This window comes from Monocercomonoides exilis (genome assembly GCF_001643675.1).
Source record: "Monocercomonoides exilis strain PA203 chromosome Unknown scaffold93-27525, whole genome shotgun sequence".
Taxonomy (NCBI): Eukaryota; Preaxostyla; order Oxymonadida; family Polymastigidae; genus Monocercomonoides; species Monocercomonoides exilis.
This window is the reverse complement of record NW_027150638.1, coordinates 2,044-27,525: the sequence shown is the minus strand read 5'-3', so window position 1 is coordinate 27,525 and position 25,482 is coordinate 2,044. Positions and strand designations below refer to the sequence as shown.

Here is a 25,482-nt window from a genome sequence, read left to right as displayed (position 1 = left end):
TCACCATTTTCCTCAGATCTTCTTCCATATTCTTCAGCTCTTCGCCACTTCGCGCACTGTGGGCAAGTGTCATATCGCTTCCTTATCCAGCTTCACCACCACACGCATCGACTGCGGTGATCGCAAAGCCAGCTGCAATGTTATAAACAGATTGCAATCACATCTGCCGCTACAAAGATTCGCTTGCTCCCCGACTTCGTGCACATAGAGCTGCAAGCGATGGAAGCTGCGCCACGAACTGAACCTAAGCATCGCTGAAAGCTCCTCATCGCACGCTCATGCAACACCCCATACAGCACCGCCAGTCGCGCCACAACATATCCATGCAGCGTCCGTTGCTCCCTCAGTTACGAAATCTTTTGATTTTCATACACCCCAGCCACCTCTCGAAGTCGTCCATCGCTCCTGCCGACGTGAATTGCGCTGCCACCGCAGATGCATCCAAAGGGTCAATCGCAGGTGCTGAAGAAGAAGAAGAAGATAGCTTATCATCTCCCTGCTGCCTTCTTCTCGTCGCTTTTCCGCCTCAGGAATGGCGAAGCTGATCGGCGTGCTGCTCCAGTTGAAGAAGAAGAGGCGCTGAGCGAAGAAACGACTGTTACGCTGCTCCCGCCATAAGAAGCTTTTTCAGATACTGCACAACGTCTTCAGGCTGCCCTAATGGTGACACAAACACAACATTTTCATTTGTATCAGAATGGTTGACCAGCCGAAAAAATCTGCTTTTTTCATGCTATTTGAAAGGATAGTTGTAGGATATTTTTCCATAATGTGTCAATATTAAAAGGAAGGAGAAGGGAAAGGCACATACTGAGATGAAAGAAACTTGATAATATTGAATGATTAAATCAAAATAAGAGAAAAGTTTGTTTTTTTCATTTGTAATAAATAGTGATTTTTTGAAAAACAACATTAATAATTATTCAATGTCAACTGCTTTTTGAATATTTTTCGATAACAACGAGCAAAGTTTTGATGAATTTTTCCTGTTTGATTAATTCTTATGAAAAATTCTTGAATTAAAGCAAATCAATTTTATTCGTTTAACAACAAAAGAAAATTATAAAAGCTTGTATGACATCCATGAAATTATAATGAATATTCGAATAGATGAAATGAAAATGCAGAAATAAGAACATGTAATTCATTTGATTCAAATAGCTCGAAAGCAGCAGCTAACAAAAGCATTTGCTAACAAATTATTAACGTTCTGTCTGTTATCATCAAATCTTTGAAATGCTTTTCAATAATTAGCTCAGAAAACAACAATAAAAAATTAGCATAAATCTTATATGGGAACGGAATGATCAACTTTTTTGATCATTTGTGATCTTTTGTTGGACAAAATTAAAGTGATGGAACTTTTCAAAAATTTTGCCAGATGGCAAATGTTGAAAAACAGGAAAAGAGAAAATTCAGAGAACATTTCTGCAAAAATCAATTTATCTTTTGTGCAACTGGAAAAAGGTTTCCCTTGGAAAGAGCAACTGAAAAAGGCGAATTTGGAAGTGTGATAAAGGATTGAAGCAATGCCAATGAATGAAACAAAAGCAACAATGCAGGAATTAATAGAATTCTGATTTATTTCTCAGTATTTTTATTTTTATTTTCGTTTTTGTTTTAATTTTTATTTTTATTTTTATTTTTATTTTTATTTTTATTTTTATTTTTATTTTTATTTTTATTTTTATTTTTATTTTATTTTATTTATATTTTATTTATATTTTGATATTTTTCTCCATTTTTATTTTCAGGAGACGATGAAATCAAAGGAAGAAAACATTGAGATTCAGAATGAAAATGAACAATTCCATGAAAATGCCTTATCACGAAAAAAGGGCTGAGGGGATGAGAAATTTCATTCAAGCAAAAAGATGGGGAAGACATGAATCAGAAAAATAAAGAGCAACCATAGAATTTGCTGAAGATGGCAGTTTCTTGAAATTAATAAAAAAGAATGAATCTGAAAAATGGAAAACAAGACAGAGAATTGAATTTCAAAAATGGAAGCAGTGAAGGAAATTATAGTTTTTAAGTTTGGTTTGTTAATGGGATATCATAAAAATATGGGTTCATAAAACCCATAATCATCGTTGGAGCAATGATTCTTTTTGCTTTTCTTGTGTCTTTGCTCTCGGCTGTTTGCGACAAAGACAAAAGCGATAAACGGAATAATGGATATGATGCTTTCTGTGTTCCTGGTGTGGAGAAGAGTGGTTTTTTGGGGAAGGGAAGTGTTGTTCGGATGTTCTGCAAAATACACAACTCGTCAGTTGAAATGAAAGGGATATTGCTTGAAAAGATAGATAATTGTGTGATGATTGAAATGAAAGCAGGATCATTGCTGCTGGTTGAGGGGAGTGTGTTTGTGAGAAAGAACGAGTGGAATGGTCATTTTGTGAGGAATGGAGGAACATGCTGGCTGATAAACACAACTTTGGGTGTTGGGAATGGTGAGGAATGTGGAATGATGGGGAGTGTGGTGAAGATGGATAGAGGAGGTTTGCCGATGTTATTTGTGAGAAACAGTGAGTTTGAGGATGTTGTGCTTTGTGGGAGTGGAGGCAGCATTCTGAGAGAGGGTGCAGGAGGCTTTGAAGAGATCAAAAACTGTCGATTTGCGAATATCACAATGAAAATTATTGAAACAGAGGAGATACAAACTGGAAAAGAGTGGATGATGAAGAGAAGCAAAATGGAAGATTGCCTAGTTGAAAGATCGATGAATGTGCTTGAGGGAGGGATAGCGAGCGGAACAGAAGGATCTGGTTCATTCAACTGCAACAATTGCACATTTGTTCAGAATGAAAGAGTGAATCGGAAAGTGAGGAATACAGAAAGAAATACAACAACAGAAACAATTGAGTTCACGAACGCTGAATGGAATGAATGCTCTGCGCCTTGTGGAGGAGCGCTGTATGTGCATGACAATTCAAATGCGACGCTGACTGTTGAGAATTCGTCTTTTGTGAAATGCAATGCGACTTCCACTAGAGGAGGGGGATATATGCTTTGAAAATTGCGGAATGCACTGTAAAGCATTCCACATTTGTTGAGTGTTATTGCGTCTCGTCAAATGATTATGGTGGTGCTGGGGCAGAAATAGAAGGAATGGCTATTCAAGTTTTTATTGAAAACTGTTTGTTCAAAGATGGATGGTCAAGAAATGATGGTGGAGGACTTGATATTTTAAGTTCAAAAGCAAACAAAACAAAAGATTGTGTTTTGGATTGTTTGTTTGTTAATTGTTGTGGGCGTAATGCAACAAGTTCAAGTGGAGGAGGATTCGATAATTGGATAACTGTCGATAAAATTGTTTTGAGAAATTGCCTTTTTCAAGGATGCCATTCAGATTGGAAAGGAGGAGCTATAAGTTTTCTGACAAATGGATATAATGGAAATCTTTTGTGGTTTTGCTTTTTCCACAATAACACAGCAACGTTTGGCAATGACATTCATGTTGATGATAATTACACTGATTCCCAAATTGTTTTTTGTTTTTCAACACGATCTGAAGGAGTTAGGTACAACGCAAAAGGAATTGACAAAAGTGAATGGCTGCCGAATGAAGGAGGAAGAAGCAGATTTGTTGGTTCGAAGGAGAGTCAAGAGAATGCAAAAGACACATTCAGCTGCGGATTGAATGAAAGCTGTGCGTGCCTCACAATCAGTCATTGCCTTTCCCAAATGATTGTGGGGTTTGTGGAGGAAATCAAGGTGCTTTCTGGGAAAGTTGTGGAAGGAAAAGGAGTTGATATTGGAGAAAAACGATTTCTGTGAATGGAGCTTCATCACTTGGCTCAACCATTGAAACAAAGTTTGAGGCAAACAGTTTGAGTCTGTTTTGTGTTGGAACAGGGAAATTGGTTGTGAGCGATCTATCTGTGATTCACAATTCTTCATTTGAAAACAACAGACAATGCAGGTTGTTTGAGGTTGAGGGAAGTGGATTGATGGATGTGAAGAGAATGGACATATCAATGGATGCAGCTCATTCAGAAGAAAAGAGTATTCAAAGATCACTTGTGAAGGTGGAAGGGGGAGAGTTGAAGATGAAAGATGTGAGGTGGGGCAGAACATTCAGCACCACAAGTTTGATATCTGTGCCTCAAGAATCGTCTGCAACATTGACCCTGGGCAACTGCACATTCAGCAATATTGTGAGAACAACAACCGGATCATCGCTGATGAGTGTGGGTGAAGTGTCACATTCAATAACCCTTGAAGAATGCACCATTGATGGCTGTGGAAGTGAAGACTCTGAGTTTGGAGGGGGTATGATGGTTGCAGTGGGAAGCGGGGTTCATTGAATGTGAAAGGAGGAATTGCGAAGAACTGTTATGCCTCAACCACACAAGGCAGAGGAGGGGGAATTGGGCTGAAAGTGAGAGAAACAAATGCCAACTTTCATATTTCATCAGCATTTGAAGGAAACAGAGCCAAGTGGGGAAATGATATTTTCATTGATTCTCCCAATTTGGAATCAGCAGCAAGAAGTGGGAAGATCACTTCATTAACAGCTTCGAATCCATTGCTGGATGAAATTCGAGGATTCGATAAAGGTGATGACTCAACACCAATTCCTTTGGGTGCTTATCTGATTCCTTTGCCAGATGAGATTTATGTGAGCAGTGTTGATGCATTCAACCATTCTCTTTGTGGATTTGCTGAGTTTCCCTGCCTGACTCTGAGGCATTGTTTGACGAGGCAAGAAGAGGAAAAGAAGATTGTTGTTGATGGGATGATTGAAGTGAAAAATGAACTGACATTTGGTTCCTTCAAACACACAATCAGAGGGAAAGATGAAAACAGTGGATGGAAAGTGATTGACGATTCTGATGGAAGTGGAGAAAGCATGATAACAGTCAGTGCAAATGCAAATATCAGTTCACTAACTTTCTCTGTTCCTTCTGCTCTCCAAAATCACGAAGTGTTCTTCTTTTCTTCCTCACAATTCTTTTCGCTTGAAGATTGCTCACTTTCTTTGCAAAATTCCCAGTCGGCGTTGTCTTTTGTGTTTTTGTCCGTGTCAGCAGGTGAGGTGTCCGTTTCATCGTTTTCCACGTTGTCTTTGTCCATTGGGAATCATCCATTGATTAGCCTTGCCGGAAGAAGCGTTGCTGGCACATTCACTTCCATGAGTGTTGAGGATATTAACTCTGATGCACAGAGTGTCTTATTTGGAGTTGCTGATGGAGCATCCATCACAATAGAGGATTCAACACTTTCAGTGAAAGCATCTTTACAGGCAGATTTGCCATCAGGATCAATAAGAGTGATTTCCGCAAGTTCAGCCAAGTCAGTGAAATTGTTGAACAATACAATGAGTGGATTCAAAGGAGATGGAGGAGATGGAGGAGCAGTGGAATGCACACTTGGGAGAGATTGTTCTCTTGAAATTGTTGGAGGAACAATGTGCGGGTGTGAGAGCAATGGAGGAAATGGAGGAGGGTTGTGGGTTGAGATTGGAGAAGGTTCATCATTCACTGTGGGAAACATCACAGATTCTTCCCTTCTGAGAACAAAAACTTCAAATGATGAAAGTAATTTGTTGCAACTTGAGAGCTGCAAGGCAACACAAACGGCAGATGGAGAGTGCGGATACGGAGGAGGGATTTATCTTCATTTGGCTGATGGAGCTCAGTCATTCGTTTTGAGGGATGTTTCATTTTCTGAATGTGATGCCAGAGAGGGAAAGAAATCTTCATCAACGCACATGATCTTTCGAGTGTGATTAACAGAGAATCGATCAGCTTTGGAGTTGAATTGAATGATTTCACAAAATTGAATGGATTTGAGAGATCAACGCTGAATGAAACATTTGCCATCCCGCTGGTGGTGTATCTGTGGAACAACTTTTCAGCTCCAGCGTTTGTGGGAGGATCTTTGGGCCATGATTTTTCGATGTGTGGATATGAATCATCTCCATGTTCGACTATTTTGAAGGCAGTGTCACTCCACTTTGAAGGGAAGAATAAGGATGTCTCAATTTGTGAGCCATTTTCATTTGATGAGGAATTGGATTTGACCTCAAACGAATGGAGCATTGCATCCAAAGAGAATGAAATGAAGTGTGAAGTTTCTGACCAGAAAGAAGGAGCACAAAATGGATTGGTTGAAAGCTCTGTCAGTGTGTTTGTGACAGGAATTATCTTTTCTTTGAAGAAATCGCTGACAGATCATGAAAGTGTGTTTGAGTGCCATTCAGAGAAACTCACACTGACCAAATGTGGGATGGAAGGAGGGGATGAGGCTATTTCGACAGTGTTTGTGAAGGCTGCTGGAGGGGTAGTGGAGATTAATGAGTTTGCAACAAAGAATATGAAAATTGGAGATTCATCGGTATTTGTTGTTGAAGGGAATGCAGAAAGTGTGCCTTCGATGAATATGACGAAGAGCAATTTTGCTGAAATCACATTTGGCGATGGGAGCGTTGTTGAGTGCCATAACGGAAATATCGATGAGATGTCAGGATGCACATTTTCATCGATTACTCGTTCGAAGGAAAGTGGAGGATGCATAAGTGTTGTGAACAATGAGAATGATGATGATGGAAGAGAGCACAAAGTGGAAATAGATGACTGCACATTTGAAGGGTGTGCTGTTGCTGGAGATAAGGGAAATGAGATTGGAGGAGGTGCATTCTTTTATGAAGCATCTGCAAACACAAACCTATTGATAAGCGGGTGTGAGTTTTATTGCTGCACAGCACCACATGAAGAGGAAGGAGTTGGATATGGAGGAGGAATAATGCTGAAGATGCAGAAACAAGAGGAAGAGGAAGGAAAGGCAGGGTTTGTGATATCCTCGCCTGTTTTTCGACTGACAAGCCGAATAATGCGAAGTTTGGGAAAGACTTATTCATTTCATCTCCATTGCTCATCAAGAGCATCAAGAACGAAACATTGCCATTTGTGAAAGATAGACTGGAGTTGCTGACAGAAGACTCGATGAGGGGATATGATGGGGAAATAGGGAGTGTGCAATCCCACTGATCTATTTCTGGAAAGAGATTGGATCGAGCGTGTTTATTACAGAGGAAGGAAAGAATGTGGCGGTGTGTGGGTTGGAAGAATATCCGTGCAGATCTGTTGATTATGGGCTGAAGAGAACAGTCAGTTCTGGAGTCGAGCGCATGATAATTCATGGGGTTTGCGATGCAAGGAGTGTGATTGAGATGAGTGGGATGAAGGTGGAAGGAACAAATGGCGAAACAGACAAAATCCAATTTGTGAAAGCGATTGAGGGTGATGGAGATGCTATTGTTGAGTGCAAAGGGGCTGTTCAATTCAAAGAAATGGGAATGGTGATTCCGACTGCTTTTGATAACGGAGCAAGCATTCTCATCCAGACAGGTTCAGATGCAATCAAAACGAGCATTGTGAGCTGTTCAATCAGCACACATGGCAGTGCCGAAGGCGAGGTGTCATTTGTGCTGATCGGTGCCTCGAAAGGAATTGTTGAGATTGAAAAGACAAACATCGCAGGATTGTCATCGATGTGTGAGATCATGAGTGTGTCAACAGATTGTGCGATAGCAATGAACAATGTGACATTTGAAGATATTGCATTGAGCGGGAAAAGTGCAGTTGCGATGAGTGAAAATACGATTGCTTCAAGCGAAAAGAATGATGCAGAAGAAGTATGGAATATTCTATTTGAGCAATGCATATTTGCGAATGTGAAGCACAGTGCGACAATCAACCCTTCATTGCTTTGCTGTGATGTGTCGAATGATGTGAGATTGAAAATGGAGAATTCGACAATTGATGGGTGTGGATCGGCAAGCTCGAATGAAGGAGGAGGAATGTTCTTCCTCCTCAATGAGAGGGAAGCTGGAGATGAACCACACGAATGTGGTAAAATGTTTCTGCTCGAACATTGGGAGGGGCGGAGGGATGTTTTTGAAATCGCAGAGTGTCTCACAGGAAGCATTGCCATTTGTGCTGTCGAATATCACATTGCGAGAGAATGTTGCTTCGAAAGGGAGGGATGTGTTTGTGAAGTGCACTGACCTTGACTCGCAGATAAGTGAATCACAGTTCCTGATAAACTTCGGGGAGCCGTTTGTGAAGGAGCTGGCAATATGGGGATGCACAGCAGACAATTATGGGGATGAGGAGGATTTGCTGCGAAGAGTGTTTGTGTTCAGAAGTGAGTTCATATTTGTGTCTTCTGTTGTGGGGAACAGCAGCGACAGCAAGCAGTGTGGGGAGATGAAGAGCACATGCTCCTCGCTGGATGTTGGGGTGAGCCACATCATCCCATCAGATTATTCGCAGTTATTGATCTGGAATGAAACAACATTGACTGGCTCGTGCTCTGCTCAAAGGGTGACCATCAAGTCGATGGAAGCAAGCAGGAATGCCGAAATCAAAGTGAGCGAGATCAGTTTGGCAGATGAGGGAGTTGTGAGAACTTCAGAGTCTGTTCGACTTGAGAAAGTTTCATTTGTTTTTGGTGGAATGCAGAATGTTGTCTGCTCGTGTTTAATACACCAATTGAATGGATCTCTAATTCTCGAATCTGTTTCGTTTCATTCAGAGAGCAGAACAACAGCGAATCCACAGCTCCTTTTCGATGCTTCTCTGATTGTTGTTGAAGATGGGGTATTTGAAGCAGATGCGTGCAGCGTTAACAGTTTGGGATTCACAAAACCTGTTTTCAACATATTGGGTTCGGAAAGAGCATCATTTGACGATCTGGGAGTGGATGATGTTCGATGCAAGAGTTCGGTGATTGAATGTGGAAAGAGCGAGAAAGTGAGTGTTTCAAGGCTGACAGGCACAAACATCACTCTTCAAAACGAAAGTCTTATCTCATTTGAAAACGGCCATTCTTCTCTGTTTGTTTCGTTGGTGTTGTCATCGTTTTCAAATATCAGCCGATCGGCAAGTGGGTCTTGTATTGTCTGCACAACTCACCCGATGGGCTGTTTTGAGATGTGCAACTGCTCGCTCAGCAAGTGCTCATCAGAGTCACAAAAGGGGAGCCAGGTGGCGATAACATCGGCAGAGAAGATATTGATGGAATCGTGTGTGTTTGAAGGAAGTTTAGAGGAAAGAACCGAGAATTATTTGAATCGAGAAGAAGAAATATGCCGATGGAATGGATCTGTTGTTGATGTTGCGAAGAGTTCTGCGATGCTGAAAGATACAACAATCTTGAATTCACCAGAGGGTGGAATAACAACGAGTGGAGGAAATGTGAAAATTGAGAAAGGAGAGTTTTTGAATAACAATCCATCGATTGAAGGATATCCTTCGCTGAGAAGAAACATCATCTGCTCTGATTCAGGAATATTGAATGTGATGAGTTTGAAGGGAGGAGATGGATTGGAGAGAAATACATCACTTTGGATGTTGGATGATGGATGCAGTTTTGAAGGGATTGTTTCTGAAAGAGATTCATCATTCGTCATTCCTGTGCTGGAGAGCGTGGAAGCAAAAAAAGAGGCAAATAGAATGAAACTGACATTCAAAGGGATGCTTCTTGTTCCATGCAATCTGTCATTCTCTGTTGCGAAGAGGAAGGGAGATGAGAAGGAGATTGAAAAATACGATTTTGATATGGAAGGATTCTTGTCAGAAAGAGAAGCAGAAGGGAGCGTGGCAAAAGATCTCCTCAGCAGTTGTGGAGATGAAATCGAAGTGAGTGCTTCAATTTTGTTTGGCAACGCAGAATCTCCTTCCTCAACAAATCCATTCATTCTGAAGAATGCAAGTGAAGCAAAGGGTGGAGATGAAAGGATTGTTGAAGGTGAAAACAAGGAAATGTCCATATGGCCAATAATCGTTATCGTGCTTGTTGTGATTTTGTTGATTGTTCTTGTTGGATTTATTTTGTTTGTTGTTCGATGGAAAAAGCAAAAGAGACGGACAGAAGAATTGGAGGTGATTGTGGAAGACAATATCAGAAAGGATCCGAAGGCGATTGAGATGGTGACAATGGAGATGTCGCCTGAGGATCAGTGGAGAAGGGCTGAGAGGGAGGCTGAGAAGAAGAATGAAGAGAGGATAAAGAAGATGGTGTTTGAGAAAAGCTTGGGACACTCCGAGTCATCAGAGCATTTATTGAGTGAAAGTGGATCGACTGAATACATCCTGGGGAGAGATTCAGATAAGATTCCTGAATGGATGCTGGAGAAGGTTGAAGAAGAAGAGATAAGGAAGAGAACACCATCGCCATCTGTTTCATCCACTTCAACAACTGACTCAGATTCAACATTTGTTCGTGGGGAGGATCTGTGCCCCACCACCTCATCAATGTCGAATCTGGTGGATGCAATGGCCTGCTCCTCGCCTCATGAGAAGCTGATTGTGGATCTGAGGGATTCGCTGTTCATGCTGTTGCACGGGAGGAATAAGACGAAGGAGATGGCAATAGGAACTCTGAAGGAGAGGGAGCAAACAGCTGCTCAGATCCTGTTCTGGGTGGCCAACCTTGCTCTCCATTCATTTGACGAAATGGAAAATGAGCTTTCCTCTTTGGCCAACTTGAGTCCCCACCTTGTGTTGTTCTCAGAGCACATGGTGATCTGCATTGTGATGCATTCTGACTTATTGTCAGATGATGATTCAGATTCATCATCAATCTCTTCATCAACAGTTGCAACGTCTGTCAGTGATGATGACAGAGACTCACTACCCTCGTCTGCCTTTGAGGATGAAGATGACTTCAGAAAAGAGTGCCTGAGGTGGAAGGCGCCCGAGCTGCTGATCAACAAGAAGATGGGTGCAACAAAGGAGTCGGTGGCATTCTCGATCGGGATGATGCTGTGGGAGTGCCTGACGCTCCAGATCCCATTTGGTGAGTATGAGGCAGAAATCGCTGGAGAAAAATCAAAAATGGAGAGAGGCCGCCCATGCAGCCCATCGGCTCGTCTGCCTTCTCTGAGCTCGTCAATGCCTGCCTGTCGGTGAACCCCGCCGACAGACAGACCCTCACCAGTCTCAAGCGCCTGCTCATCCAGCACTTCCCGCCTGGCGCTGCCATCCTCACCCTCTCCGATGCAGTCGACTACACCTGCTGCTCCGACAGACAGCAGCAACTCTCTGGCTCAGCCTCGTGCAGCTCCATCTCGGCCACTTTCATCTCGTAGAACAGTGTTTTCCTCCTTCCTGCCCGATATCTTGCTCATCGGCGTGCAGGATTCGCTTCAACAAGGTGGATTAGTATTGTCGAATTCGGTACAACAAATGGTGAACTGAAATGAAACACCCAATTTGTTCCTTCCAAATACCATTTATGATTTTTGTGATTTTTTTTTTTCTTTTTGTTTGTGTTGATGTTGTTGCACAAAATGCATCAGTATTTGTGCATCTTTTTCTGTTTATTTGCTTCTATCCCCGCCGTTTTTGTTTTTGTGACACTTCACCTTTGCCATTTTCTGCTCTTCCCCATGATGTTCGTCTTCTTTTGTGTTTGTCTTGTTTTTGTGTTTTTCGAATCCAAAAATGAAGTGATTGTTGAAAGCAGATAAACTCAATTCTTTGAACTTAAAAATGTCACAAACCAGCAGCCACACAGAGCAGCCCTCTTTGTCACAGTTCCAGAGAGAAAGAGGAAGAGACAAAACAAAATAATCTCAATTCCCCAGACTCATTCCCATTTGCTTTCCAAACAATTCTGAGCCAAAGGAAGAGCTGGATGTGGCTGCTTCTGTGGAACTGATGGAATTGGCTGGTGGGCTGATGCTTGTGCCTCATTGCCACTGGGCAGAAAATGTGCGAGTTGTTGAAGGCGAGAAAGCACAATGGAAGAAGACTCAAATTCCTTCTCATCTCAAATGTCCAAGGCAGTTAAATTGGCTCTTTCTCATCGCTGTGAGCCAGAATCTGTCGCATCCCAGCGGTTTGAGACTCTCGCCCCTCGGCAGTGCTCATTCACGATGCTTCCTCAAAGTGGCACATTTCCTCCAGCTTTGCCAAACAACAAACATAAACCTTCACACCAGCAAACGAAACACATACTTTGTCAAATGGCTCGTCTAGCTTGGCCTCAACAAGAAATCTTGTTTTTGCATTTTTCAAAGCAAGCTGCCCCCTGACATTTGCTTTCAAAAATACAATAATAAGGATATTGGAGTTATATATTGGGGGAAAAAATACTTTTCCCGTTTAGTTTATCTTTTTGCAAGAAACCAAAATTTCTGTTTGCTCAATAATGCATGTTTCGATATTCGAAATCCAACATGTGATTTCTTGAATCTTTGACAGCTTGCCAGATCTGCAATTCGTCTGAAAAGAATTATGAAATATTGCTTCAGCATTCAATCCAGAAACCTCACCCACGCAGGCAATCCGAACACTTCTGTCGCACCCAAAAATTCAGAAAATGATATTTGACAGATTCAAACTGTCATAAGCACATTTGTCCAAAATATAAAATATCAAAAATCCAATGAAATGATGATGCATACGCTATGGAAGAAACTTTGTTGCTTCTGATTGCTGAATGCAGCCGCAAAGTGCAGATGAAAATGATTGCAAGTGAAAGCTCAACGAGGGTTCGTTTTCATCGCAGATGCCAAGAAGAAACAGCAAATTGCAGAAATAATATCTGCGGAGTATGGCCAAATTTTTATTTTTTTTAAATTTTGTATAATTTTATTTTCAGTTAATTCAGAATATCGCGCGATATTGAATTATATCATTGCACAACTTCAATAAAGACATGGGGTGGTTTTTTTATCCGAACATTTTATTTTTCATAGGCGTATCTCACAAAATAAAACCTAAAAATAGAAAAGGCATATTAAACCAGATTTATATTCCGATTTTATGTTCATACAAATTGTTTTTCTTGTCAATTTTTGTTTTTGATGAAGATCTTGGGAATTTTTAATTTATTTTTGATCATTTGTTTTGTCCATTTTGGACTATATTTCTTTTTTTTGTTTATTTTTAACTACAAGGTCATGAAACATACTCTTTGAAGTTTTATTGTTCCAAATGTTATTTGTTTTTAACTATTTTTCAGTTTTTCGCATTTCATTGTTTTTATCAAAAATGATGAATAAATGAATAATCTAAGCGATGAGATGTTTAAAAGATATTAAGATTTATTTTCTTATTCAATTTGAAAAATATAAAAACTCATTTTTGATTTAACTTATAAGTGATGTTAAATTGAATCAAAAATGAGTTTTTATATTTTTCAAATTGAATAAGAAAATAAATCTTAATATCTTTTAAACATCTCATCGCTTAGATTATTCATTTATTCATCATTTTTGATAAAAACAATGAAATGCAAAAACTTATGAAAAATAGTTAAAAACAAATAACATTTGGAACAATAAAACTTCAAAGAGTATGTTTCATGACCTTGCAGTTAAAAAATAAACAAAAAAAGAAATATAGTCCAAAATGGACAAAACAAATGATCAAAAATAAATTAAAAATTCCCAAGATCTTCATCAAAAACAAAAATTGACAAGAAAAACAATTTGTATGAACATAAAATCGGAATATAAATCTGGTTTAATATGCCTTTTCTATTTTTAGGTTTTATTTTGTGAGATACGCCTATGAAAAATAAAATGTTCGGATAAAAAAACCACCCCATGTCTTTATTGAAGTTGTGCAATGATATAATTCAATATCGCGCGATATTCTGAATTAACTGAAAATAAAATTATACAAAATTTAAAAAAATAAAAATTTGGCCATACTCCGCAGATATTATTTCTGCAATTTGCTGTTTCTTCTTGGCATCTGCGATGAAAACGAACCCTCGTTGAGCTTTCACTTGCAATCATTTTCATCTGCACTTTGCGGCTGCATTCAGCAATCAGAAGCAACAAAGTTTCTTCCATAGCGTATGCATCATCATTTCATTGGATTTTTGATATTTTATATTTTGGACAAATGTGCTTATGACAGTTTGAATCTGTCAAATATCATTTTCTGAATTTTTGGGTGCGACAGAAGTGTTCGGATTGCCTGCGTGGGTGAGGTTTCTGGATTGAATGCTGAAGCAATATTTCATAATTCTTTTCAGACGAATTGCAGATCTGGCAAGCTGTCAAAGATTCAAGAAATCACATGTTGGATTTCGAATATCGAAACATGCATTATTGAGCAAACAGAAATTTTGGTTTCTTGCAAAAAGATAAACTAAACGGGAAAAGTATTTTTTCCCCCAATATATAACTCCAATATCCTTATTATTGTATTTTTGAAAGCAAATGTCAGGGGGCAGCTTGCTTTGAAAAATGCAAAAACAAGATTTCTTGTTGAGGCCAAGCTAGACGAGCCATTTGACAAAGTATGTGTTTCGTTTGCTGGTGTGAAGGTTTATGTTTGTTGTTTGGCAAAGCTGGAGGAAATGTGCCACTTTGAGGAAGCATCGTGAATGAGCACTGCCGAGGGGCGAGAGTCTCAAACCGCTGGGATGCGACAGATTCTGGCTCACAGCGATGAGAAAGAGCCAATTTAACTGCCTTGGACATTTGAGATGAGAAGGAATTTGAGTCTTCTTCCATTGTGCTTTCTCGCCTTCAACAACTCGCACATTTTCTGCCCAGTGGCAATGAGGCACAAGCATCAGCCCACCAGCCAATTCCATCAGTTCCACAGAAGCAGCCACATCCAGCTCTTCCTTTGGCTCAGAATTGTTTGGAAAGCAAATGGGAATGAGTCTGGGGAATTGAGATTATTTTGTTTTGTCTCTTCCTCTTTCTCTCTGGAACTGTGACAAAGAGGGCTGCTCTGTGTGGCTGCTGGTTTGTGACATTTTTAAGTTCAAAGAATTGAGTTTATCTGCTTTCAACAATCACTTCATTTTTGGATTCGAAAAACACAAAAAACAAGACAAACACAAAAGAAGACGAACATCATGGGGAAGAGCAGAAAATGGCAAAGGTGAAGTGTCACAAAAACAAAAACGGCGGGGATAGAAGCAAATAAACAGAAAAAGATGCACAAATACTGATGCATTTTGTGCAACAACATCAACACAAACAAAAAAGAAAAAAAAAATCACAAAAAATCATAAATGGTATTTGGAAGGAACAAATTGGGTGTTTCATTTCAGTTCACCATTTGTTGTACCGAATTCGACAATACTAATCCACCTTGTTGAAGCGAATCCTGCACGCCGATGAGCAAGATATCGGGCAGGAAGGAGGAAAACACTGTTCTACGAGATGAAAGTGGCCGAGATGGAGCTGCACGAGGCTGAGCCAGAGAGTTGCTGCTGTCTGTCGGAGCAGCAGGTGTAGTCGACTGCATCGGAGAGGGTGAGGATGGCAGCGCCAGGCGGGAAGTGCTGGATGAGCAGGCGCTTGAGACTGGTGAGGGTCTGTCTGTCGGCGGGGTTCACCGACAGGCAGGCATTGACGAGCTCAGAGAAGGCAGACGAGCCGATGGGCTGCATGGGCGGCCTCTCTCCATTTTTGATTTTTCTCCAGCGATTTCTGCCTCATACTCACCAAATGGGATCTGGAGCGTCAGGCACTCCCACAGCATCATCCCGATCGAGAATGCCACCGACTCCTTTGTTGCACCCATCTTCTTGTTGATCAGCAGCTCGGGCGCCTTCCACCTCAGGCACTCTTTTCTGAAGTCATCTTCATCCTCAAAGGCAGACGAGGGTAGTGAGTCTCTGTCATCATCACTGACAGACGTTGCAACTGTTGATGAAGAGATTGATGATGAATCTGAATCATCATCTGACAATAAGTCAGAATGCATCACAATGCAGATCACCATGTGCTCTGAGAACAACACAAGGTGGGGACTCAAGTTGGCCAAAGAGGAAAGCTCATTTTCCATTTCGTCAAATGAATGGAGAGCAAGGTTGGCCACCCAGAACAGGATCTGAGCAGCTGTTTGCTCCCTCTCCTTCAGAGTTCCTATTGCCATCTCCTTCGTCTTATTCCTCCCGTGCAACAGCATGAACAGCGAATCCCTCAGATCCACAATCAGCTTCTCATGAGGCGAGGAGCAGGCCATTGCATCCACCAGATTCGACATTGATGAGGTGGTGGGGCACAGATCCTCCCCACGAACAAATGTTGAATCTGAGTCAGTTGTTGAAGTGGATGAAACAGATGGCGATGGTGTTCTCTTCCTTATCTCTTCTTCTTCAACCTTCTCCAGCATCCATTCAGGAATCTTATCTGAATCTCTCCCAGGATGTATTCAGTCGATCCACTTTCACTCAATAAATGCTCTGATGACTCGGAGTGTCCCAAGCTTTTCTCAAACACCATCTTCTTTATCCTCTCTTCATTCTTCTTCTCAGCCTCCCTCTCAGCCCTTCTCCACTGATCCTCAGGCGACATCTCCATTGTCACCATCTCAATCGCCTTCGGATCCTTTCTGATATTGTCTTCCACAATCACCTCCAATTCTTCTGTCCGTCTCTTTTGCTTTTTCCATCGAACAACAAACAAAATAAATCCAACAAGAACAATCAACAAAATCACAACAAGCACGATAACGATTATTGGCCATATGGACATTTCCTTGTTTTCACCTTCAACAATCCTTTCATCTCCACCCTTTGCTTCACTTGCATTCTTCAGAATGAATGGATTTGTTGAGGAAGGAGATTCTGCGTTGCCAAACAAAATTGAAGCACTCACTTCGATTTCATCTCCACAACTGCTGAGGAGATCTTTTGCCACGCTCCCTTCTGCTTCTCTTTCTGACAAGAATCCTTCCATATCAAAATCGTATTTTTCAATCTCCTTCTCATCTCCCTTCCTCTTCGCAACAGAGAATGACAGATTGCATGGAACAAGAAGCATCCCTTTGAATGTCAGTTTCATTCTATTTGCCTCTTTTTGCTTCCACGCTCTCCAGCACAGGAATGACGAATGATGAATCTCTTTCAGAAACAATCCCTTCAAAACTGCATCCATCATCCAACATCCAAAGTGATGTATTTCTCTCCAATCCATCTCCTCCCTTCAAACTCATCACATTCAATATTCCTGAATCAGAGCAGATGATGTTTCTTCTCAGCGAAGGATATCCTTCAATCGATGGATTGTTATTCAAAAACTCTCCTTTCTCAATTTTCACATTTCCTCCACTCGTTGTTATTCCACCCTCTGGTGAATTCAAGATTGTTGTATCTTTCAGCATCGCAGAACTCTTCGCAACATCAACAACAGATCCATTCCATCGGCATATTTCTTCTTCTCGATTCAAATAATTCTCGGTTCTTTCCTCTAAACTTCCTTCAAACACACACGATTCCATCAATATCTTCTCTGCCGATGTTATCGCCACCTGGCTCCCCTTTTGTGACTCTGATGAGCACTTGCTGAGCGAGCAGTTGCACATCTCAAAACAGCCCATCGGGTGAGTTGTGCAGACAATACAAGACCCACTTGCCGATCGGCTGATATTTGAAAACGATGACAACACCAACGAAACAAACAGAGAAGAATGGCCGTTTTCAAATGAGATAAGACTTTCGTTTTGAAGAGTGATGTTTGTGCCTGTCAGCCTTGAAACACTCACTTTCTCGCTCTTTCCACATTCAATCACCGAACTCTTGCATCGAACATCATCCACTCCCAGATCGTCAAATGATGCTCTTTCCGAACCCAATATGTTGAAAACAGGTTTTGTGAATCCCAAACTGTTAACGCTGCACGCATCTGCTTCAAATACCCCATCTTCAACAACAATCAGAGAAGCATCGAAAAGGAGCTGTGGATTCGCTGTTGTTCTGCTCTCTGAATGAAACGAAACAGATTCGAGAATTAGAGATCCATTCAATTGGTGTATTAAACACGAGCAGACAACATTCTGCATTCCACCAAAAACAAATGAAACTTTCTCAAGTCGAACAGACTCTGAAGTTCTCACAACTCCCTCATCTGCCAAACTGATCTCGCTCACTTTGATTTCGGCATTCCTGCTTGCTTCCATCGACTTGATGGTCACCCTTTGAGCAGAGCACGAGCCAGTCAATGTTGTTTCATTCCAGATCAATAACTGCGAATAATCTGATGGGATGATGTGGCTCACCCCAACATCCAGCGAGGAGCATGTGCTCTTCATCTCCCCACACTGCTTGCTGTCGCTGCTGTTCCCCACAACAGAAGACACAAATATGAACTCACTTCTGAACACAAACACTCTTCGCAGCAAATCCTCCTCATCCCCATAATTGTCTGCTGTGCATCCCCATATTGCCAGCTCCTTCACAAACGGCTCCCGAAGTTTATCAGGAACTGTGATTCACTTATCTGCGAGTCAAGGTCAGTGCACTTCACAAACACATCCCTCCCTTTCGAAGCAACATTCTCTCGCAATGTGATATTCGACAGCACAAATGGCAATGCTTCCTGTGAGACACTCTGCGATTTCAAAAACATCCCTCCGCCCCTCCCAATGTTCGAGCAGAAACATTTTACCACATTCGTGTGGTTCATCTCCAGCTTCCCTCTCATTGAGGAGGAAGAACATTCCTCCTCCTTCATTCGAGCTTGCCGATCCACACCCATCAATTGTCGAATTCTCCATTTTCAATCTCACATCATTCGACACATCACAGCAAAGCAATGAAGGGTTGATTGTCGCACTGTGCTTCACATTCGCAAATATGCATTGCTCAAATAGAATATTCCATACTTCTTCTGCATCATTCTTTTCGCTTGAAGCAATCGTATTTTCACTCATCGCAACTGCACTTTTCCCGCTCAATGCAATATCTTCAAATGTCACATTGTTCATTGCTATCGCACAATCTGTTGACACACTCATGATCTCACACATCGATGACAATCCTGCGATGTTTGTCTTTTCAATCTCAACAATTCCTTTCGAGGCACCGATCAGCACAAATGACACCTCGCCTTCGGCACTGCCATGTGTGCTGATTGAACAGCTCACAATGCTCGTTTTGATTGCATCTGAACCTGTCTGGATGAGAATGCTTGCTCCGTTATCAAAAGCAGTCGGAATCACCATTCCCATTTCTTTGAATTGAACAGCCCCTTTGCACTCAACAATAGCATCTCCATCACCCTCAATCGCTTTCACAAATTGGATTTTGTCTGTTTCGCCATTTGTTCCTTCCACCTTCATCCCACTCATCTCAATCACACTCCTTGCATCGCAAACCCCATGAATTATCATGCGCTCGACTCCAGAACTGACTGTTCTCTTCAGCCCATAATCAACAGATCTGCACGGATATTCTTCCAACCCACACACCGCCACATTCTTTCCTTCCTCTGTAATAAACACGCTCGATCCAATCTCTTTCCAGAAATAGATCAGTGGGATTGCACACTCCCTATTTCCCCATCATATCCCCTCATCGAGTCTTCTGTCAGCAACTCCAGTCTATCTTTCACAAATGGCAATGTTTCGTTCTTGATGCTCTTGATGAGCAATGGAGATGAAATGAATAAGTCTTTCCCAAACTTCGCATTATTCGGCTTGTCAGTCGAAAAAACAGGCGAGGATATCACAAACCCTGCCTTTCCTTCCTCTTCCTCTTGTTTCTGCATCTTCAGCATTATTCCTCCTCCATATCCAACTCCTTCCTCTTCATGTGGTGCTGTGCAGCAATAAAACTCACACCCGCTTATCAATAGGTTTGTGTTTGCAGATGCTTCATAAAAGAATGCACCTCCTCCAATCTCATTTCCTTATCTCCAGCAACAGCACACCCTTCAAATGTGCAGTCATCTATTTCCACTTTGTGCTCTCTTCCATCATCATCATTCTCATTGTTCACAACACTTATGCATCCTCCACTTTCCTTCGAACGAGTAATCGATGAAAATGTGCATCCTGACATCTCATCGATATTTCCGTTATGGCACTCAACAACGCTCCCATCGCCAAATGTGATTTCAGCAAAATTGCTCTTCGTCATATTCATCGAAGGCACACTTTCTGCATTCCCTTCAACAACAAATACCGATGAATCTCCAATTTTCATATTCTTTGTTGCAAACTCATTAATCTCCACTACCCCTCCAGCAGCCTTCACAAACACTGTCGAAATAGCCTCATCCCCTCCTTCCATCCCACATTTGGTCAGTGTGAGTTTCTCTGAATGGCACTCAAACACACTTTCATGATCTGTCAGCGATTTCTTCAAAGAAAAGATAATTCCTGTCACAAACACACTGACAGAGCTTTCAACCAATCCATTTTGTGCTCCTTCTTTCTGGTCAGAAACTTCACACTTCATTTCATTCTCTTTGGATGCAATGCTCCATTCGTTTGAGGTCAAATCCAATTCCTCATCAAATGAAAATGGCTCACAAATTGAGACATCCTTATTCTTCCCTTCAAAGTGGAGTGACACTGCCTTCAAAATAGTCGAACATGGAGATGATTCATATCCACACATCGAAAAATCATGGCCCAAAGATCCTCCCACAAACGCTGGAGCTGAAAAGTTGTTCCACAGATACACCACCAGCGGGATGGCAAATGTTTCATTCAGCGTTGATCTCTCAAATCCATTCAATTTTGTGAAATCATTCAATTCAACTCCAAAGCTGATCGATTCTCTGTTAATCACACTCGAAAGATCATGTGCGTTGATGAAGATTTCTTTCCCCTCTCTGGCATCACATTCAGAAAATGAAACATCCCTCAAAACGAATGACTGAGCTCCATCAGCCAAATGAAGATAAATCCCTCCTCCGTTTCCATATTGAGCGATGCACTTTTTTATCACTGAATTTACGGGAGGTAGTCCAAAAAAAAGATCACTTTCATTCGTTACTGTTATTTCAACACCACCACCGTTACCATTCACACACGAACAATTTTCAAGTGAAAAGTTTGATAAATGCATCCCTTCGTTTTGAACAAGTGAATGACTTATAACTGAACCATTTCCATTGTTTCGATAAATATTAGAAATATTTACACCATTCCAAATTATAATAGCTGGATATTCAAGATAAAACAGTGAACAATTTATGAAAGAAAAAGAGTAAACAACACAATTTTCAACTTCAATTTCTCCATCAGTTGCAATAAACAACGACGAAATAAATAGAGCAGAACAATCATCTGAATGAATGTGACATTGATTTGCTTTAAGTTTTGCTCCGTTTCCCTTTAATCAAAGCGCAAGCACTTTGATTTAAAAGAAAACATTCTCTCACTTCCTTCTCTTCTATTTACGAGAGATCATCACTTAAGGGTCAGTCACGATCACTGATCTAAAAATGATGATCCCTAACAATCCTCTGGGAACAGGACTTGCGGCCGAACCGAGCGCAGCTGCGCTGCCTGGTGGTCCAACAAGCGGGTTTCCGACATTTCCCGGACCCTTTTCCGCTTCCCAACCTTCTTCTATTTCATCCTCACTCTCCCCACCTTCTACCACCCTTGGCGAAGAAAAAGAAGAAGAAATTACACTGGAAAATTCGTTTCTTAAAATATTTGGTAGAGCACCGGAATTATCGTTATATGATCTTCCATTACCGGAACAGGAGATAAATGACTTGGTTGCTTCGTTGAAGACAGAAGACTTATCCCCTTTCCTCCCTAATGCGCCTCCACCTTTTGTAAGGACTACCAGTCCGTACAAAGACGCCTTAGATCAAGCAGGAGAAAGATGTGAGACGTTTCTTTACCCCGCAATGAAACTTATTTTATTTGCCCATACGAAAACAAAAGATGATGAAGCTCAGAGTGCCGTAGCGCAAGCATGTTTACTGCTTGCACAAGCCTTGAAAGAAGCCAGAAACGCTCGCATCCAAGCGAGATTTGGATTTACCGAAGCAGCGAGAATGAAAGAGGATTCAGCATCACCGCTCCTAACGAAAAGGCAAAGTGATTTATTGGAAGAGGTCAGGAAAACCTCACAATCAACAGCGAAAAGATGGACTTCGTTCTCATTTAATTCCAAATCCTTTGGCAAAAGCAGATATGGAAAACATGAAAGCTACCAACGCCCTCGGTTTTTCGTTCGGGTCCCCGGTCGTGGGCAGGGAGAAAAACCTCAAATACATACCGCAGAAGTCCTTCTCAAACGCGATCCAGGGGAACGGGAACCAACTAAGCCAGTCACCTTCAATTGTTGGAGGAAGAACGGAATATTTTCGAGAAGCGTGGAGAATGATAGATGGAGAGAAGTTGGTAAAAGAGGCGTCATTCCAATTTGGAAAAACAGGATAGCCAGGGAGAAATTACTAAACTCAAAAATGGAAACATACAGCCCCCATCAATCAGGGAAGCAACCAAAGCGATGGCAAAGCTGATCCAGAATCAGCTCGAAACGAACATAATACAAAAATACAGAAAAGAAAGGTGAAACATTTAAATCCAGTGTTTGTGATAAAGAAAAACAAGGGGGATGGAGACAAATTATCGATTGCAGAGCGTTGAACAATGCAACGAAGTCAATCCATTTCAAACTGGAGGATTACAGGTCACTAGAACGAATTATAACAAGAGGAGATTATGCAACAACTTTAGACCTAAGCCAGGCCTACTATTTAGTGAAAGTGGACGACAACTTCAAGCCGTTTCTTGCGTTCGAATTCAACGAAAATTACTACTGTTTCAACGGAATGCCATTTGGATACAAAGATTCTCCAAGAATCTTTACAAAAATCATGAGGAAGGTGATACAATTCATCCGGGAGCAATGGAACGTAAGAGCAATCGCGTACCTCGACGATATTATTCTTCTTCACCAAAACCAAAAGAAATTAAAATGGATAACTCAGAAAGTCGTTTCTCTTTTCGAAAGCCTTGGTCTTCTGGTAAACACAGAAAAGAGTCATTTGATTCCCTCACAAACTTTCACCTATTTGGGTTTCCGAGTGGAGCACGCACCAGTTCAATGTAGCTCTGGAAATGATGAGAACGAAAGAACTTATAAAGGAATGTACCAGATGGAGGAGGAGGTCCCTCAGAGCGAAAGAAGTGAGAGTAAGAGACCTTGCAGCGTTCATTGGAAAGCTGAACGCTACAAGGTTCGTGGTTCGAGAAGCTTCTCTGTTTCTCTCAGATCTTTATCGCACTTTAAACAAAATGGTTTCGATGGTAGGATGGAGAGGGAAGATGAGGATCAACCAGTCCATTCTCCCCAATCTAACCAAATGGATATCGAGGTTGAAAACCAACACGCCAAGACAACTATGCCCACTCTTTCTTCCAGATGCAACACTTACGACGGATGCTTCCAGAAAAGCTGTTGGAGCTTATTTAAGAATCGGAAACAGTATTTTGGATTTTCATCGCAGACTCCCCTATTGGCAACGAAATCAAAGTTCAAACTATCGGGAGATGTTCGCAATTTTGTCAGCTCTAACTCACTTCTCCCCAATTCTGTTATCCAATCGCATCCACAAACTACTTATCAGATCGGACAACTCAACATCGGTGTTCAACCTGAACAGGTGGCGGGCAGGAGCGAATTTGAGAAGACTCCTATTGAAGATTTGGAAACAAACGCACACGATGCAGATTCAAGTGAAAGCGCAACACATCCCCGGTCGAAAGAAACGAAAGGGCCGATTCTCTTTCCAGGCTAGAAAGGGGAGGCGACTATCAGATAAAGCAAGAATCCTACAAGGAGCTTGTAACGAAGATGAGATTGAACATAACGTTGGACGCTTTCGCCACAAAACAAAACAAGAAAGTGAGCAGATGGTGCGGGCCAGGAAGCCCGATAAACGAAGACGGTCTGCAGCAGCCTTGGCGAGGAGAGACAGTTCTTGCTCATCCTCCAATTCCTCTCATTCTTCCGACAATCAGGAAAATGATTCTCGAACGAGCTCGAGGTCTTCTCCTTCTTCCCGATTGGAAGGGACAAATATGGGAGCCGTTGTTGAAAAGAACGACCCATATAGAATGGATGTGGAAGAGCCAGAGCGAACTTCTTACCCCGGGACCATGGATGAAGAGGATGGATGCTTGCCTGCCACCAGGGAAGCTTCGAGTTGTACTGATGAATCCTTAGCGATCAATGGAGAACACTGGTTCAAAGGAGTTTTGCAAACAAGAGGATTTCCAATGGATATATGTGATCTGTGCAAATCCAGTCTTTCGCCTTCGACGTGGCATGGGTACTTACTCAGTTATGCTCATTTCGGAGACCAGTGGACAAACTGCGGCTATGGTCTTTCTGTTGGAGATTGGTTCAATTGGGTCGTTAGATGTGCCGATGTTTTCCTTAAGCTTTTCAACAAGGGGCTGAAGGAGCAATCCCTTTGTAAAATACGATCTGCCATCTCTCTCATTTCTCCAATTGTTATTTCGGGGAGAAGTTTGGGAGATTACCCGCTTATGAAGCTTCTCTTCCGATCATTTAAAAGATTGGAAAGGAGGAAGAAGAAAAATAAGCCTGATATATGGAACCCCAAAATACTTCTTGATTATATATCGGGGCTAGGCGAGAACGCGAACTTATCCTTCACTACTCTCACGAAGAAAACAATTTGTCTTTGCATGCTATTCTCCGCCTGCCGGTTCACCGAGCTCGAGCGGATCAGTCTGAAACATTCTGCAGTGAGAGAAGATTCAATTGCATTGGATACTTCGCTGAAAACAGGACCCGAAAGAACAGACATTATAATACCGTTTCTCACAGATACTCCTTCAATATGTCCTGCCTCAGCAGTGTGTGAATTGTGGTCCAGAATAAGCAAACTTCAAGACAACCCTGACCACTTGTTTATTAACGATCGCACAAAGATTCCACTTTCCGCAAGAGTGCTGAGAAAACTTGTTGCAAATCTCCTTCACGAGACAGGTATACCGAATTATTTTGGTCCTTACTCGATAAAGCATGCTTCAATATCTGCATTGACAATGGCTGGACTACCAATAGCGCAAGTGGCAAAGTTCGCAAGGCTGTCTCCACGAAGCGATACCATTATTAATTACTATTTTCAAAAAAGATATCGCCACATCCTGTGCGAAAGTGATTGCAGATCAAGCGGCTATTAATGCAACTTCCTCCCAGACCCAGTCATCACCTTTAAGTCTGCAAACCCTTCGCAAACCAAAAATTACTTTTGATGACAATTCAAGTTCAGAAGATATTGAGGACTCTTCGTCAACTGACGAAGAGCAAGATGAGGAGGACTACAGTCTGAACTCAAAGTCTGACAACATCGAGAGCGAAAAAAGGAATCAGGATCAGGTTGGAAAAACCTAATCTGCAATATGACAACAAAAGCCAAACGATCTACAACGACGAAGAAGAACCATCAAAGCCAGACTACGTGGAGGAGCCAGACGAGAACAGTCATAAAGAGTATGAAAGAAGGAATTTTCGTGAGAAAAGACTAGTTGGAGAAGTTGTCCAGAAGAAAACAATTGAGATAACAATTAAAACCAGAGCGCAAGCCAAACGTGAGCAACTCGAACAATTGCTGAGGGATGACAAATAAGAGGTCAATCAAATAATAACAACAGCAGAGTATTCTCCCAATTATGGAACTCTCTCGTAAATAGAAGAGAAGGAAGTGAGAGAATGTTTTCTTTTAAATCAAAGTGCTTGCGCTTTGATTGAAAAGAAAAT

General features: G+C 41.5%; 3 protein-coding genes across 3 annotated transcripts; 2 read left to right on the top strand and 1 right to left on the bottom strand.

The window, feature by feature from the left end:
- Window positions 1-2,101: 2,101 nt before the first annotated feature.
- On the top strand, window positions 2,102-3,016 carry MONOS_18497 (uncharacterized protein; the record flags this gene model as incomplete). The annotated part of the gene is made up of 1 exon (XM_067871521.1): window positions 2,102-3,016. One exon carries the CDS (start codon window positions 2,102-2,104, stop codon window positions 3,014-3,016), a length of 915 nt encoding a protein of 304 aa, XP_067718531.1.
- A 671-nt stretch (window positions 3,017-3,687) lies between these two features.
- MONOS_18496 (uncharacterized protein) lies at window positions 3,688-11,210 on the top strand (the record flags this gene model as incomplete). Its single annotated transcript, XM_067871520.1, has 7 exons — window positions 3,688-3,776; window positions 3,917-4,275; window positions 4,320-5,728; window positions 5,800-6,794; window positions 6,976-7,996; window positions 8,076-10,918; window positions 10,973-11,210. 7 exons carry the CDS (start codon window positions 3,688-3,690, stop codon window positions 11,208-11,210), a joined length of 6,954 nt encoding a protein of 2,317 aa, XP_067718530.1.
- A 3,825-nt stretch (window positions 11,211-15,035) lies between these two features.
- Window positions 15,036-20,790, bottom strand: MONOS_18495 (uncharacterized protein; the record flags this gene model as incomplete). The annotated part of the gene is made up of 7 exons (XM_067871519.1): window positions 15,036-15,273; window positions 15,328-16,126; window positions 16,162-16,839; window positions 16,928-18,167; window positions 18,246-19,204; window positions 19,264-19,559; window positions 19,646-20,790. The coding sequence occupies 7 exons, from the start codon at window positions 20,788-20,790 to the stop codon at window positions 15,036-15,038; spliced, it is 5,355 nt and encodes a 1,784-aa protein (XP_067718529.1).
- Between the last annotated feature and the right edge of the window lie 4,692 nt (window positions 20,791-25,482).